This window comes from Chironomus tepperi, unplaced genomic scaffold (genome assembly GCF_022539635.2).
Source record: "Chironomus tepperi strain 1889 unplaced genomic scaffold, CSIRO-AGI_Ctep_v1 contig_123, whole genome shotgun sequence".
Lineage (NCBI taxonomy): Eukaryota > Metazoa > Arthropoda > Insecta > Diptera > Chironomidae > Chironomus > Chironomus tepperi.
The window spans coordinates 275,392-293,116 of record NW_027226245.1 but is presented as its reverse complement, the minus strand read 5'-3'; the positions used below and the strand labels follow the sequence as shown (position 1 = coordinate 293,116).

Here is a 17,725-nt window from a genome sequence, read left to right as displayed (position 1 = left end):
AGTATTTTGATTTCTTATTGGAATTTTTGGAGAATTATTTGATGATCCCGGGTAGCACAAGTTGGTTTATCAATCCAAATTCCTGCATCAGGTAGGCGTGACTCTGTTATGGCTAATTATACTAAGAACAAGTGGCAGCCACTTGGCAATTTTACTGTTTTCGCTAAGTGGCTGCCACTTATTTCTAAGTATACTGCTATCTGGTCGCCGAGGTGGCAACATTTCAATATGTGCCGATCGAGTATGATGGATGGATCTGATTTATAGCGTTTTAAACTGATACCGACATCAAAACTGGTTTGAACTGGTATAAGTTGTTTCCGATACCAAGTTAGAGTCACACCGAGCCGTTTCCGACATCAAAAATAGGTATAAACCAATTCCTACTGCAAGTTAGAATCACACCGAGCTGAATCCGACATCGAAAACTAGTTTTAACTAGTACAAACCGATTTCAGCATCTATTCAGACACTCAGACTCATACCAGCTTGGAGTTAGATTTTTTATCGATCAATGGACTTCTGCAACTCGGGAATCTCAGATAATTTTTTACATTTTTTTAAATATTTTGTTTAATTTCTCCCCTCAAAAATTCAGTCATATGGTTACCATATTATGTAAGTGATATTAAATTTAATTGAATTATCATGTGAGTGACAACACATTTTGACTTTCTAAGTTACAGTATCTTTCTCTAAAAGGCTGATGATACTCAAGATATCAGATATTTTGTGACACCAGTAAAGTCAATTGACGCTTTATTATTTGAGTTAAATAAGTCATGGGTTCAGAGGAGTATTTTGAATTCTGAATTGAAATTCGTATGAGAAAAATTGGAGGATAAGAAGTGATGAGCATGATGGAACCGAAATTTTATTTTGAAACCCTGCAAGTTTCTTGAATTATCAGTATCTGCGTTACTTTGATTCATCCAAAAACACATCGCATCGCTAGAAAAGCCATTCGTCGTCGTCATCCTCATCATCATGTGTCGCTCGGGTTTCACAGAAGAAAATCATTTAAAATATGAATCAGATTTACAGACTTAAAAACATTGTAAGTAATACTTTGTATTACACTTCATTGTTGTTTAAACATTTCAGCTATAATTACAATTAATCAATCAGATACCTTTGTATATTCATTGAATCAAATCTCACGACTTTAAATGATGGTGAAATCATAAACATTTTATACATATGTATTACTTTGAATACGTGGATTAGATTATTCTTTTCAATAAAAAAGCGGAATTGTTTAATATGAAATTCTTTATAGATTTATTAGGCGCTTGTCTAGACGGATTGTTCCGAGCAGTTCCGGCTTCTAGACAGTGGTCGGCAACCTATGTGATGCGGAACACTATATGAACCGCAAGCCATATGCGGTTAGATCTAGGCTTATCTCTAAGATGTACCGTGAAAAATAAATAGGTTGTCCACACTGTTCTAAACAAAACAGCAGATTGAGTAAATGGGGCGGGAAAGGGTTTTGGAAGTTAAAATTTTTTGTATGGATCGCAGAATTTTAAGGGATTTTCAGATTATTAAACGAAAGACTTAGTTGATTTTTTTCACGAAGACTTCGTCTCAGTGATTCGTATGGTTTTCCAATTTTCTTACAAATTAAAGAGATGTTTAGTCGAGTTCTGGTTCCAAAAATCCGTCACTAGATTCACCCCTGCCTAAAAAATACCAAAGAAATCGACCCCTGATAATCATTAAAATTAACAAGCTACTTAAAGTACTCTCAACATCTGCTTATAATCTAATTTAAATAAACATTAATGATTACTTATACAAGATAACAATTTAAATCAAATTGTACAGCCATAAACATCCAATCTGGCAATTCATTGAAGCAAGAATCAACAAAATCCAAAAATCAGAACGTAAGAAATGCAGACCTGCATTTCTATGGAGGAAACCCAAATATTTATCTGCAAAAAAACATTCCATAATCTACGACAATAGTAATAAAATGTGTAAAAAAGCATTTCCAAATCTCATTCCCACAACACAACACAAATATGAAAAAAAATATGACTAAACGTGGCATCTTTGTTCCACAATTAGACATCGCCACATCACGAATGCAACCTTGATATATATTACTGTTTTTCGTAAAAGAATCACTTCCAAAATTTATTACTTAAGTATCAAGTTTCTATTGAGCATCTTCTCGTAACGGCCACTCCAACAGAGAATGAGAATGTGATGTTTTTAAGTATGTATGAATAACCAGCATAACAAAAAAATTCGAGTTGTGAATATAAAACAAGTTCTCAGCCGTCTAGTCTAACGTATGCAAAAATATCATTGGCCAGATTTGCAGCATTGATTGGAATATAATTGAATATAAAAATAATTCTTTATTGGGGGCTGTTCAGGTATTACGTAATGGGGAAGATTGACTTTTTGATGCTCCAGACTCTCTTGCCGCCTTGAAGAAAAAGCGTTCATTGTTCCGTCCCCTCTTAGGAGCGTTACTTACTTGCTTTTTTGTCCAAGTTGATTTCGGAAATATTCGGTTGTAAACCTTACAATCCCTAGCCTGATTATGGAGCAGCCACCTTTCAGACTAAGTGGTTTGTCAGTAGACCAAGAGAACCAAGAGAAACAAGAGAACCAAGAGAGCCAAGAGAACCAAGAGAGCCAAGAGAGCCAACAGAACCAAGAGAACCAAGAAAACCAAGAGAACCAAAAGAACCAAGAGAACCAAGAGAACCAAGAGAACCAAGATAACCAAGAGAACCAAGATAACCAAGAGAACCAAGAGAACCAAGAGAACCAAGAGAACCAAGAGAACCAAGAGAACCAAGAGAACCAAGAGAACCAAGAGAACCAAGAGAACCAATAGAACCAATAGAACCAAGAGAACCAAGAGAACCAAGAGAACCAAGAGAACCAAGAGAACCAAGAGAACCAAGAGAACCAAGAGAACCAAGAGAACCAAGAGAACCAAGAGAACCAAGAGAACCAAGAGAACCAAGAGAATCAAGAGAATCAAGAGAACCAAGAGAACCAAGAGAACCAAGAGAACCAAGAGAACCAAGAGAAGGAATACACTTGACATTTGGACAGCATCGGAAGAAGCATTAAGGAGCGTTACATAATAAGTGAACGACCCCTTAACAACTAACGACTGTGTCATCGACTTTGAATTTTAGTTGGATATTATCGCTCATAAATAACACCTAAATAAAGTATAAAAATCGAAAAGCCAATGTACTTTGGGGTCGTTCAGTGAGTACGTAACGCTCTTTGGGAGGTGGTTGTGGAGTGGTATGGGACGAGTTGGGGAAGGTGGAGGTGTAGGGCGGTGAGTCCTGGATTTGATGGTGTTGGTTACACTTCAAGCAATGAATTAGGAAGAGGAGGAAGTGGGTTCAAAAAGTCGATTGCTGTACGTGATTAGTGAACGACCCCTTTTATAAGAATTATGAACCCTAAATGTTTTTGCAAACGTGAATAAACAGAACATCCAAAAATACATGCATAAAAAAGAATTTCAATTTCAATTACGAACCGGTTTTATGGCTTTTTTTTATTACACAAAAAAATATATTTCTTATTAAAAAAATACTAAGCACTTAATGGAAATACTTTGAAAGGTCCTTTTTCTCCTCAGCATCCATAATTGGTGATCCATATGATATCCAATTGTTGATATTTGTCTCATTCACAAAACCCCATTCCCATTTTTGTTCAATTTTTTTATCATTACATGTCGTGACATAGACAGATTGTGTGCCTATATTCACCTCTACACAATGTTTATTACGGTACGGTCCATGATAAATTTGTTTTGTTTTTAAATCGTATCTAAAGTATTGATTTCCCTGTCCATGATGACAACTAAACGATTTTAATTCCCTTTTTTCACCCTCACCGTACGAATCAAAGCATGAATCCATTTCGGCATCAGAAATGTCACGATAATATCTGAGAATGAAATGTTGATTGTTCTGTGGTCGCTTTTTGTTGTTGCCACAAAAGTATATTCCTAGGTTTTGTTAGAAAAAATAATTAAAATGTTTAAAAAGGGATTTTTAGGTATAGCAATTAATTTTATTAAAATACCCAAAGGCTGCTCTTTTGGACGATTCATTTTGTCAATGCAAAACTTTTTATCAGCCATCGATTGAATCTGTAAAAATGGTTATAGTTGTTGCATTATAATAATTGACAAACTTTTCTCATTAACATTGTATGTGAAAATTGGATAGAAAAACTTACAGCACCCGAGGCATATTCTGGTGGTTCTTCAAGTGGATAACGTTCCTTCATGTCGGGTGCAACGACATCCAAAAAGTATTTAAATGGTTTACATTGTTGACGTTCCTTTACGTAAAATTGATAACTTAAGTCACCAGCACTGACACGAGCATAGCGGTCTGGGTCTCTTTTGTATAAATATTCCTTGTATTCGTCCATCCAGACCTCAGCAACTCTCTTGTAATTTCTATGTTAATTTAAATAAAGTTTTAAAATTACTCGACATTATTGAGTGACTACAGCGCATTTTTGTCCAAGCCATCAGTAATTTAATAAGCCAGCAAGCCAGTCAAATAGCTAGCAAGCCAGCCAAGCTATCAAGCCAGCCAAATAGCTAGCAAGCCAGCCAAATAGCTAGCAAGCCAGCCAAATAGCTAGCAAGCCAAATAGTGGCAAGCCAGTCAAATTATTAAGCTCCAAGACAGCCAAATAGCTGGCAAGTCAAAAATGCACCAAAAAATTTAAATTTTTTTTGTGCTGTAAATTAATTGAAAAACTTTTTTTTTGATACCAACATTGTGATAAAATCAATTCCCTTTCTGTCATTTGGAAATGGCATACCACCTTATCAGTAAATGGAAATAAAAGAATTATTTTTAAAACGTGAATTAAATGGGGCAATAAAACAAAATTCATTGTATATACCTCTAAACACATGTCCAATTCGACTACATGGTGCGTCGTACATTCTTCCACCACATAGCCATATTTTAAAACTGAGTTCGTACTGTTCGCCACCCCAAATGTCAAGGCCTGTGATACAAAGCATATTAGTCAGCATTTAATTAAAATTCTATATCCTCACCTGGATCATATCCACCCAATTCCCAGAAAAATTTAGCTGATATTGCGAACAATCCACCGACCATAACAGGATTCTCGTACAATGACCATGGATGTTCCTGATCACCTGGTCTTAATGGCATATGATGATAATGCAAGCCATTCCAATCAAATATTCCACGACTTCCATCACCTTGTGGCTTGTAAGCATATGTCTTAAAATCAATTACATCTACAAATGGACATACACATGTTCGATAATCTTCTGCAATTGGCTCTAATAATGGAGGTAGAAAGTTTGTCGATGCTTCGGTGTGTGAATCGAGGAAGAGAAGTACATCGCCAGTTGCAGCTCGAGCTCCTGCTAAACGTGCCCAGATCTATTTATAAAAATTTATTATTTTTAATTTTGTGCAGCTTGAAAAGTATTTAATTCTTATCTATACAGGAGATAGGAAGAGTGTTGTGATAACTGAAGGGCGCGATATCTTGACGTAGTATTACACTTTGTTTCTTCAAGTATTGGGAAGAACTTGTTTGATTTTCGAGTGATAGTATTTACAAGAGATAGTGGAAATGCTGTGACAGAAACACAAGGTTACTTAACAGCCCTAAGAAATGATTGCATGTAGAAAAGGGCTCTCTGGAACTCCAATGACAAAATAATTTGAACAAACTTTGTGATAAGGCAAGTAATAGAGTCAAATGGAAAGCCTTTTGGAGTAACCTAGGCTTGAAATGACGCAAACTTCAAGGATTTATACAGATCAGGGCTCGAAGTGGACACGAATTTTATAAAGAGTCGAGTCGACTTGAATCGACTTTTACATACAAAATCCGAGACAATTTCGAGCTCAGATACAGAACAGTGTTTCTCAGACTTGATAGCTAGTCTTCGATTTTCACTAAAATTTCAGGTAGGAATCCAAGAATTTTGAATGTTTGATCTGTCGCCGAGCTAATCAAAGAGTGTGTAGTGATGGTACAGCTACACACTTTAGACCAAATCGCAACACACTTTAGACCAAATCGCAACACACTAACATGAGACACACAATTACTCTGAGTAACCCTCTGATGTCCTTTACATCCGCAGTTTTATTAAAAACGCACGTTATTGCTCCTGAATATGCGAATGTCGTTGCTCTAAGGAATACTTTTAAGAATCAGTCTACATCTCGTCTGATTCTTCAAATTTTAGCTCCTTTTAATCAAACTATGTATAAGACGAACTTGCTGGGATTTGATTCAAGTAATGGCAAATTCGTAAGACGCGGGTTCGAGTCCCAAACGGAATCCGTTATTCGGCATTACACTTCTTCTGTCAAATCAACAGAACCATCGGTTGTTGCCAGATCCAATCACTAACACTAACTACAGCTTCTCACAAAACACTGAGAATTGGAGCTTACTCTAGTTCTATTTGACTTTTCCATAAAATTTACTTGATTCTCTTAACACTACCAAATTTCACAAAATCATCCAGAAAATCGATTTCAGCCTAAGCACAACACTCTCTACTTCTATATAATTAACACTAATTGAGTACTCACCAAGCCAGATCGTCGCGGGAGAACATAAAGCTTCACAATATGCTTTAAATGCTTATTAATGTAATCTTCCAATTCACCATAAAGAAAGTCTTTTGTTGAATGATCGTTGACTAGAATAACTTCTTTAAGTAACTCTTTAGGTGATCGATTAATGACACTATAGACAGTACGCAATAATGTCGATAAATGATCATTATAAAAAGGTATAACAATCGATACGGATGGTAGCTCTTTAAGATATTTTAATTTTTTACATTGTTGATGTCTATAGTCAGCCACACTACGATTGAGAGCAATTTTATCGGATATAAGACCATAATATCCATTTACATCAAATAATTGCTTATTCAATTCCTCTTCACCCGGTTCAACATATACAGGTTGACCATTTTCACCCGGCAATCCAAATCTCTCTTTCTCTCTCTCCAGATACTCGTAATCATGCCAATCAATTTTCTCACCATCTATATTGTGAACTTTACGAAAAAATGACGAGAGTGGCTCAAGATAAATGTAATTTTGTGTGATGGCTAAAGGATGATTGTTACGTTGAATAAATTTATATACTGATATCATCACAATGAGACATATTAGCACAAGTGTTCCGATGAATTTTAAAAAATATCCAAAGCTCTTTTTACTACGTACGATCTATTGAATTATGAAATTGTATATTTCATTCATATAGTTCACATATGTCACATATAACCCGGAAGACACATGATGATGAAATGGGTGGTTTTCAGGTCAGTTTGAAGTGAAATTCAGCTTTAAAACTAGGTTAAACTAAGCTGAGGCCGGCTTTAGACCAGCTTGACTCGAGTGGAATGCGTGATTCGATGAAATCATGTCTTAGGTCAGAGTCAAGTTAACTTGGAACCAACTCTAGGAAAACGTGACTTAAAAGCGAGGGCATATTCGATAAAATCCAGTTTTAAGACAGAGTCCAGTCAACTTGAAGCCGTATTTAGCCAACTTGACTAGAGATTGAGGACATATTTGATGAAATCTAGCTTTAGGACTGAGTCAAGTCAACTGGAAGCCGGCTTTAGTCAACTTGACTCAAGATTGAGCGCCAGATTCGATGAAATCTAGCTTTAGGACTGAGTAAAGTCAACTTGGAGCCAGCTGTAGGTCAACTTGACTCGAAAACGAGGCCAAATTCGATGATATCCATCTTTAGAACTGAGTCAAGTCAACTTGAAGCCGGTTTTAAGCAAACTTGACTCGAGATTGAGGCCAGATTCGATGAAATCCAGATTTAGGGCTGTGACAAGTTATCCTGGAGCTGGTTTGAGGCCGACAATGATATCCAGCATTAAGTTAAAGTCAAGTTAACCTGAAGCCGGCTTTAGACCAATGTGACTTGAAACCTAGCCCTAGATTCGATGATATCCAGTTTTAAGACAGAGTCAAGTTAACCTGGAGCCGACTATATGTCAGCGTGACTTGAGAACAGGGCTAGATGCGATGAAATCCAGTTTTCAGCCAGAATCAATATGGATTAAGTCAACCTGGGCTTGGCATTAGGCAAGCATGACTTGGACGCGAGTCTGAATTCGATAAAATTCGGCTTTAGCCTTCTGGACTTAAGCTAAGCTGTTTATGTCCAGATTTTAATCCATTTCATCACCATGTGCTTTCCAGATCATGTCTAACTCACCTGTATTTTAAAAAGTGATCTCGATTTAATTATGAAACGGTTCATTGACATTTTCATGATTTATTTCTTTCTATATACTGTCTCCCCGTAATATCTGACCATTAAAATGCTAAATAAAAAATAAAAAAAAATAAAATAAGAGTCGTAGATTAACACAATGAATTGGTCACACGATCATAAGCGAATTTGAAACTGCACTGACACACAGGTTTCTTTGACTCTCTGTTTATATTTATCATCCACGAAAACTTTAATACATTTGTGGCATTGACTGCCCTCTCACGCTCCGCTCACTCTTTCCAATTCCTCTTTTTTATGTCTCTTTATTCGTGTTATTTCCAATCAACAATAAAAACCACAGCCGAAAAAATGAGGAAGAAGTAAGAAGTTAATAATCTCTGTTGTTATTCTCGGTCAATGCTGCTGCTTCTCTCTTGCTCTTTTTTTTTGGGACTCGCACATCTGAGCAGCAAGTTAATAAATGTATGGAATTCTTGGTAAGTATTGAACTTGAAGATGATGATGCTGCTTAAGATTGTGTGAATTTCGATTCTAAGAACCGGAATTTTTCTTTTTATTTCATTAACAACCAAAAAAATTACAGCACAGCTATTTGAAATTTCTTTTATGTGACTTTCCCTCAACGTGGCACAATAGGAGCCACACAATGTACGCAAAAGTCTTTTTTTTATTAGCACAGTTCCGATACCGTAAATTATTTAATAAAACAATCAAAAAAAAGTTGTCTACGAAGACAAAAAAAAATAATTTAGAAGAAAAGCCAAAAAGCTAGTCGTATTCATTTGGAGAGTCGTGTAGAACTGAAAAAAAAATGTCGCTGTGTGACATTTGTTTATAGACTTACTACTTATTTTACAGTCGCACATTGGAGTGATTAAGTTATATTTGCCGGCTTTTTAGCATGTTGTTTTAACGGATATGATGGAATTTTTGTTTTTCTCGTGCATTTTGTCAATGTGTTGCGTGTACTGGCTGTAATTGAATGAGAATTTTGTTATTATGATTTCGGGCAGTTATTTTTGTTTTGTGATGTGTGTGGTATAATTAAACTTATTTATTTTTATATGAAAGCTGATAAATATGATTTATGCTTTATATACTTTCTAAGCCAGTGATGGACAATCTAGGCTATCAAAAACTTGTGCTGCGGTACACAACTGTGCCGTCAATTTTTTCAGGCGTATCATTTGCGATTTTGGTCGAGGCTTGCCATCAAAATGTGCCGCACAAAATAAAAGGTTGCCCACCACTGTTCTAAACTGTCATATGACTGACATGGGAAGATGAGGTTAATCATAGGTCACTGATTAAATTAATTTCATTAGGTAGATGTTGTAAGTAAACAGCTGAGAAACAGGTAGAAATATTCATTATTATACCTAACAGACAAAGAGGATGCTTTTGAGAGACTAGATAAGCTTGCTCGTGAGCGAAGCTCTCACCTTACTTTGAGAGCACGCTCTTTGCATGCTAGGGTATAAAATTCATTTGGTATTGGAATTTGGCAGACAAAAGCCAGCGATGGAGCCTGCTAAAGGCGTCATATGAGAGAAGCCATAAATCTTAATTGATCTGTATTGCCATTGAAGTATTGTCATGAAATTTCAAGGTAATTTACTAACCTGAACAACTGATCATCCTGATCATCCAATCAATAATTCATTAGATGTGTTTAATAGCTGCATATTAAGCTCGATCAAAGTCTGAATTTATAAACTTTAGTATCACTTGATTTGCTAATAATATTATGGACTTATTAATCTATAGCATTGAGTTAACTCAATAATTTTACTTAGTCTAGGTAGTTCTTTTAGGTAAAATCATTGCAAACACCCTGCGATCTTGGGTTCGAAACTGGGCATCGGCCGGATCGGCACATGTTCGTTTTCGAATCATATTCACTGAAAATGCTGCTCACAATTAGGCAGCGAAAAAGCAGCAGTGGTGTAGTAGTTAGAGCGTAAGACTACCATTCTAACGACCCGGGTTCGAACCCAAGGGGAAGTCTTCTCGCAATTAGTAACAGCTTCTTTTTCTAGGCTACAGTTAGTAATGTCGTCTAAAGAATGGTTCGAGTCCCACTATAAACCGTAGGTCAAGACCTTATTACGGTGGTTTGGCAAACCCTCGCTAGTCATTAGCCCTAGTGGACACAAAACGCGTAGTTCTGGATCCTTCAGATGTGAATAGCTGAAATTTACTCAGAGGTAATCCTGGGATAGACGGTTACATCCATCCTAGATAGTAGTCATTAAGTAGTAACATTAATAATCATAATTAAAGAAAAAATTAAAAATTCGCAATTTCCAAAGTCCACGTAATAATTTCTCTCAAAATGCGCCTTATTCACTTCTTCCAAAAATCCCATTCAACTTAATATTACGTTTATCAGTGTTATCACTACTGCTATTAATGAGAATACTTACATCAAAATAAAGTATATATTTAAATGTGTGAATATTTCACACAGAAAAAGAAAATGATGTTGTTCCATGTTACTGTATATGTCTGTACATGTTATTTGTTGTCATCTTTTTTATTTTGCTTGCTTTCATTCACAATTCTCTTATTTTCATGTTTTATCAGTTGCGTTGTTGTCCTTGTAACTTGTAGATTTATCATTTTACACAATATATTTTAGTTCGGTTAACTTAAAAATGAATGAAAGCGGCAGCAGCAGAAAATATCAAAAAAAATTCCGTAATATCACTCACTACACTATGTGACAGACCATAATGCATGACTATATGTGAGCATAACAGAGACAGTAGTTTCATTACAATAAGTGGAGAGTACACCGAAAGCCATTAATAACAGGAAATTTTTGTAACCTGTGCATAGAGAGTAAAATGAGAAATTTGTAATGTAAAACGAATGTGATTTGATCCTCCCCGATGTTGGCTGACTGTTTGGGAACTCAAATGACCACGTTCGTAGTAATAAATGACAATTTTTATTTCTCTTCTTTTTTTTTTGGTTCGTAAGTTTTTTTTTTGTGTGGATGATGAAATAAAAAAGCTTGAAAAAAGCTGTGTATAGCTGGATTTGAGGGTGGAAAAGGATGCAGATTGTTTCTTTGAAGCTGGATTTAAAGCTGGATTTTTTATATTTATAAATATTTCTATCGCGTTCTCTTTCAAAAGCTTCAATAATTGCTAGTAATTTCTCTGGTTCGCTAGTCGTACAGTGCTGATCAATTGCAATTCACGACCTTCTTTGGACATTTCCTAAAGCTTGCTCTATCACTGGCTTCCGTTTGTAAACCAACTACAATGTTGTCTCAATCGACAGCTTCTCTTCATGACTTCTTGCGTTATGACACTCCATTGGAAACGACTTTTTTTTTTGGAAGGCGACTCCAGAATGCAGGCACCTTTTAGGACTATAGGAGTCCGAACTCCCATTTAGTGACTCACCACACATCCAGAGACACAACTAAAGGTTTTGACTACACTCTAGTCCCGAATAGCACAATTTAGTTAATCTATCAAAAATTTGAAACCCGGCTGGCGTGACTCTGACCAAACTCTGACATGTTGCTGCATTTAAATCTAGTTCGGCATCAAGTAAAGGTCAAGTCGGTCTTTATTGAGAAGTCGGTCAAGTCGGTAATTACTATGCGAGAATGAATCACACGGCAGTGTTCAAGTAGCTTTGAAGTAGACCCGATCCGCACATATTGAAATGTTCTCAGCAAATTTGGTTGTATTCGCTTAGTGGCTGTCACTTGGTTCTACGTATAGTGTCAGACGGCAGCACATTCTCATGTTGTCAATGTTTCAATATGTACTGATCGGGAGATATTCCAATCCTTATTAGACGTCTTCAAAAAAATGCGTTCCAAACCTCCAATACCTTCCTTCTTGCCAAAAAAAAAAGCTCCTATTTTTTACGGTAAAACGTGTTACATCAAATTATGTTTCATCCTCTTTTGATGTCATTCCAAGTAAATTTCCCTCCATTTACTATTCCCATCAAGAAGAAGGTGAAAGAGAGATGCTCAAATAGTGTGAAAATCTGTCAGCACTAAACCGAAAACTTTTTTTTTTACGCCAGTTTCCTTTTTCCCTTGTTTTTGTGTGTAACACGATGACAAAAGAAACATGACACGATGGAATATAAAAAAAATTTGACGTCGCTCGGTGGAAAGCGTGACAAAAAAATGGATTACTTTACTTAAAATCACGTTTAACTTCTGTCGAATAAGGACTGTAAAGTGGATGCAGGAATAAAAAAATTTTATTTACGCCACCTTTTGATGCACAAAACTTTATTTATTTTGCAAACTAAAGCAATTTTTGCATTCATTCGCACATGCAAGACGACGAAAGGAAGGATGAGGATGAAAATGAGCAAAAAAAAGCATTAAAGAGATAGTTTGGGGATAAAAAAGGATGAAAATAACAAATTGTCACATAGACGATGATAAACGTTTTGTAATTCTTTAAGAATTAGATATCGCTGGATGGTCTGCATTGTCATGAAATGCCTTGTGATTAATTATACCCGCTTAATCGTTTCTGAGAACCTTTGTCTGTAAATAATTTTATTTACTTGAATTATAAAAGTTGATTTGCTGTGATTTTGTGATAAGGCTGGGAAGTTGATTAAGCTTGGGCGCATGGGAACACATTGGCCTGCGTATGGAATGTCTATAGACAGCTTTATCCTTCGAAACTTTCTGCCAGTTCGGGATATTAAGGGCACAATCTTCAAATGAATGTTAATCAAGTTTGGTCAAGGCTGAGACGCAAGTGAGTTCATTGGAGCGCGGAGAGAATCCTTAAAGTAGACTCTTTCTGTCGAGAATTTCTCGACCAATTAGGAAGTGCAATCAATAACTGCCATATAAGAGAAAGTTTCTTGTCGTTGAGGTAATATTAGAGTTAATCAAATTATTACTTATAGCAGTGGTGGGCAACCTGTGTGTCGATAAAATTTATTGGAACTACCATAAGCCGTATGCAGTGTGCGGTTTAGTTGGAGACTTATTACCAAGGTGTGTCACGAAAATGAAAGATTGCCCACCACTGATCTTATAGCTCATAGAGTATTTGCATAGATGCATTTAGATGCGCATACGGATGATTTCTGCAGAGGCTTACCAACAAGGTGTGCCACAAAAATTAAAAGATTGCCCATTCCTGACATAAAATGATGACGACTTTAAGTTTGATATGACGTAAGTCCAATGTATTAGAAAAATGATTCCTCGATCACATAACTTCATCACAAAAACAATCACACTACTTATTTTAAATAATATATTCGGAAAATATATAAAGTTCTATAACTTTCCTTTGGTATCAAATAAAACACTTTAATTAATTAATTAATTATTTTAAAAAAGTCTTGCGGACATCTTGAAATAATTATTGACAAAATAAATGTTTGACTATAAAAGTGTTTTACTTGATAACATAGTAAAGTTTCGTATAAAAATACTTATTTTTAATATAAATTTTGAAAATTAAAAGATTGTCATCAGTTCGTCTTCAACTTTATAGCACTAGACACTAAAATATAAAAATTTCTTATTTTGAATAATTTTTAATTTTAATTCTGATAACCTTTGACTGTAAATAAAGTATGAGAACTTTATACATCTTTTACTTCATTGTTGCTAGCATATATGCAAAAAGTTGCGGTAAGTTACATGAAAGGTTTAAAAATTTCAAGTAAGAATAATTTAAAATCCTCTAGAACATGAATGGCGTAGCTACCACGGAACGAATGAACCATTAGTTTATGGTGTATTTGTTGGAAATTTCAATACTGGAATTCCTGCTTTCGTTGGTCGTGCATTATATGACGATATGATAATCACTGGTCGCATTCAAACATCTGATCCAGCAGGACTGTATCACGTTTCTGCTTGGTCCGTACATCACATTGTAAATGGTGTTGAATATTTAGTAAAAAATCCAAACCATGAATACAAATGGATTGCATCAACTGATGGACAATATGTCGAGGATGCAGTTTCACCTGGATATACACCTGGACGTGGCGTTTCTTTTGTTGGACGCACTAAAATCGATGGAAGAACTTATTATGGTAAAGTGATACCAACTGCTGGTATGCATTATGAAGATGGAAATAAGAGGGAAGTTGCCACTAAAAAATATGAAATTCTTACTTGTACAGCTTGAAAAAGAATAAATAAAACTATTTCACTGATTATTTGAGAATTTGTTTATAAGAATTGTTGACGACCTTTAGTTTGATGTGACATAAATGGAATTTCCATTATATTTGAAAAACAATCCTTCGATCACATAAAATAATCTTAAAATTTACTTAAAAATTGAGCTATTTACTGATAATCTTGGTCTATGTATTATAAGTAATCACAGTATTTATTTTTAATATAAATTTTGAAATTTAAAATATTTCATCATCAGTTTGTCTTCGACTTTGAAGCATAAGGGGGTAATTTTGATTCCGATAACCTTTCGCATTGAGAAAAGTATGAAAACTTTATACATATTTTACTTTTTTGTTGCTAGTGCCTGTGCAAAAAGTTGCGGTAAGTTACACAAAATGTTTAAAATTGCAAGTAAAATTAATCAAAAATTCCTTTAGTGCACGAATGGCGTAGCTACCATGGAACTGGAGAGCCAATGGTTTATGGGGTGTTTGTTGGAAATTACAATACAGGCATCCCAGCATTTATTGGTCGTGGATCGTATGACGACTTGCGTGTTACCGGTCGCATTCAAATGTCTGATCCAAAAGGAATGTATCACGTCTCTGGTGGATCCATTCATCGTATTACAGGCGGATTAGAATATTTAGTCAAAAATCCAAACTATGACTATAAATGGATTCCATCAGCTAACGGAGAATATGTCGAAGATGCAATTTCACCTGGCTATACTCCAGGACGTGAAGTTCATTATGTTGGACGCATTAAAGTCGATGGAAGGACATTTTATGGTAAAATGATACCAAATGTTGGAATGTATTACGAAGATGGAAATCAGAAGCAAGCTCTTACAAGTAAATATGAATTAATCATATGCACTGTTCCAAGCAAGTAAGAGATAGGAATGAGATTTTGTTATCAAATTTTGAATGGAAATAAAATTTGGAATTTTGAAATATTTATGTCTTATAGAGTATTTCTTACGAGTAATTGCTTATGCTGTATTTATAAAAAGTTATCTGAGAGTCGGAATAGCTTCGTTCTTTGGGATAAAATCATTGCAAATCGACTCAGCGATCGTGGGTTCGAAACTCACCACAGGAAAACTTTCATGTATTCTTCTTCAAATCATATGTGCTGAAAACGTGGCTCACAGCATCCCTTTGAATGTTATATACAGTAATGAGGTCAAAGAAGTGGTTCGAATCCCAATATGAACACTGTTGGCCTAGGTTTGAGTGCTGTGGTTTGGAGAAACCATTGGATTTAAAGAACTCTGCACGCTACCTGACCCAGGGTATATCAAAACAACGTACATAGCCACAATTTGTGTGTCGCGAATCACACAAACCGAGTTGGTGTGACTAGAACAGCAAAAAAGCATCAGAATCCAATTAGACTTTTCCTGGGATCGACCCTGGGTCGTAACTACTTGACCATTGTCGGTTTTTCGCTGCTATTGGAAAAAGCTCACTCGATGAAATGTTATTAGCCCTGAAAGCTCTGGATCTTTATTATTAATTGAAAATTGAGCAAAAAAGTCTATAAATAAAGCATTTTCCAATCTTATCAACCTCAATTCACCAGTGTCTGGAAGTCTCTCAATTTCTGCTAAATCCCTGTCACCTTTAAACCTCCTCAAACATCCATTTGACTGACACAACAATTGCAATAAAGGAAACAAAAGTGGGTGGAAGAGCTTTTTTCTTTTCTCTATCCTGAAAGAAGCACAAAACTAAAATATCACATAAAGTCACTAGAATAATAAATGCTTTTAGAATTCTTGTCCAGTCGAGGGCATATCCATAAATTATACAGTTATCGTCGATAATTTTCTACAAATCTCTATTCCATTTGTCTATTTTTTCTATTCCTGAACACCAACTATCTTGTGCATGTGGGAGTTAAAATATTCTGAATAAAAGTTTCTAATATTCTCAGATGAATTGTTTGAACTGGAAATAAAGAAAAGAATAAATTGTGGACATGAGAACAAAGAAGGATATAAAGATAAGCGAACATAAGGTTATTGATGGTCATTTGGAAAATGAAAATCATGAGAATGGATGTCAATTTTATGTAAAAGCTGATTATATTGTCAATGAAATTATTGAGAGTTAATGGATGTTGGTTGGATTGAGTCATTATCTGTTTTACAAGAACAAATGGGAGGTTGTGGGGTGATGGATTTATTTTTAATGCAGAAAGGCTATTTAGTTTGGGGATGAAAGGATGATAATTACTGTTAATTGTCAATAAAGTCATTTCATTTCTAAGAATTTCAGTAATTGTGCCTGATTATCAGACGCGAGTAAATATATTGCATATGTTCGAGGGGCAGTTAACATATTTTACATTGGGTTATTGTTGGATGTAATGATGAGGAATTTATGAGATCCATGTAGATAGTGACATCAAGGAGCGATGTCAGGAACAATTCAGATTGTCACTTTTGTCACAATCGAGTTGACTTTGAGCTTCCAGGATTCAGTCCATTTCAATGCCGAGATTGAAGATCCTAGTCTATACATTGACGAAGAAGTTAAGTAGTCCTGACCAGGACCGGGTCAGGATCGGGTGATTTTGACCCATTTCTAAAGCGAGAAATATGGCTCGTTCCTGAGTTCGGCGCATTTTGAAGCTCGGGCTCAACAGTTGCAAGGCTCTTGACTAGATGCTTGGTCAAGGTGTATCAATCCAATGAACCTAGTCACACAATTTGTGTGTCGCGAATAAACCGAGTTGTGACTAGAAACAGCGAAAAAACACAAGAATCCGACTAAATTTTCCCAGAAATCGAACCTGGGTTGTTAGGGTTGGTTGGCCGACAATCTAACCACTAAGCCACTGTTGTTTTTCCGCTGCCTTGTTCTGTTTAGATTTTATACTTACTTAATGCGCTGGTCATACAGATCAACAGTGATGCGGCCTGTAGCTGACTCTAATTCTCAATGCCAAGTGCAATACTGTCTCTATAGACAGCCTCTTTTCAAGATTTTTAGATCACCGACTTACTCTCTTGGAATTTATATTTGACTGCTTTTCCTAAATTTATCTCATTCAAAATCGTCCATAACTCTTCCATTTAAACCTTACTATCCATGATCAACAAACTTCCATCAGTAATCACATTTGAAACTCCTTCAAACCAATTCCATTTACCAAATTTCTCAACATTCTGTTGGCTTCAATCGTCTCTGTTCAGCTTTTTTGTCCTTATCTATTCATAAATTTATCTTACGACAATTTCCATAATGACATAAATTTGTTTTTAAAATG

At 35.6% G+C, this 17,725-nt stretch overlaps 4 protein-coding genes across 5 annotated transcripts; 3 read left to right on the top strand and 1 right to left on the bottom strand.

The window, feature by feature from the left end:
- The first annotated feature begins 2,560 nt into the window (after positions 1–2,560).
- LOC139087445 (thrombospondin-related anonymous protein-like) lies at positions 2,561–3,102 on the top strand. The gene is made up of 2 exons (XM_070636249.1): positions 2,561–2,588; positions 2,771–3,102. The coding sequence occupies exons 1-2, from the start codon at positions 2,561–2,563 to the stop codon at positions 3,100–3,102; spliced, it is 360 nt and encodes a 119-aa protein (XP_070492350.1).
- A 413-nt stretch (positions 3,103–3,515) lies between these two features.
- LOC139087489 (N-acetylgalactosaminyltransferase 6-like) lies at positions 3,516–9,066 on the bottom strand. Of its 2 annotated transcripts, XM_070636317.1 has the most exons (9): positions 8,480–9,066; positions 8,278–8,386; positions 6,615–7,265; positions 5,084–5,441; positions 4,924–5,031; positions 4,794–4,842; positions 4,240–4,465; positions 4,084–4,150; positions 3,516–4,006 (listed from the first exon to the last, which is right to left on the bottom strand). In XM_070636317.1, exons 2-9 carry the CDS (start codon positions 8,332–8,334, stop codon positions 3,594–3,596), a joined length of 1,929 nt encoding a protein of 642 aa, XP_070492418.1. In that variant the 5' UTR covers positions 8,335–8,386; positions 8,480–9,066; the 3' UTR covers positions 3,516–3,593. The 2 variants fall into 2 exon arrangements, with proteins under 2 accessions (XP_070492418.1, XP_070492417.1); XM_070636316.1 differs by having other exon boundaries at positions 8,278–9,066.
- Positions 9,067–13,800: 4,734 nt separating this feature from the next.
- LOC139087502 (uncharacterized) lies at positions 13,801–14,481 on the top strand. Its single transcript, XM_070636331.1, has 2 exons — positions 13,801–13,945; positions 14,002–14,481. The coding sequence occupies exons 1-2, from the start codon at positions 13,888–13,890 to the stop codon at positions 14,448–14,450; spliced, it is 507 nt and encodes a 168-aa protein (XP_070492432.1). The 5' UTR covers positions 13,801–13,887; the 3' UTR covers positions 14,451–14,481.
- A 232-nt stretch (positions 14,482–14,713) lies between these two features.
- LOC139087499 (uncharacterized) lies at positions 14,714–15,408 on the top strand. The gene is made up of 2 exons (XM_070636327.1): positions 14,714–14,827; positions 14,884–15,408. Exons 1-2 carry the CDS (start codon positions 14,770–14,772, stop codon positions 15,339–15,341), a joined length of 516 nt encoding a protein of 171 aa, XP_070492428.1. The 5' UTR covers positions 14,714–14,769; the 3' UTR covers positions 15,342–15,408.
- Positions 15,409–17,725: the final 2,317 nt, after the last annotated feature.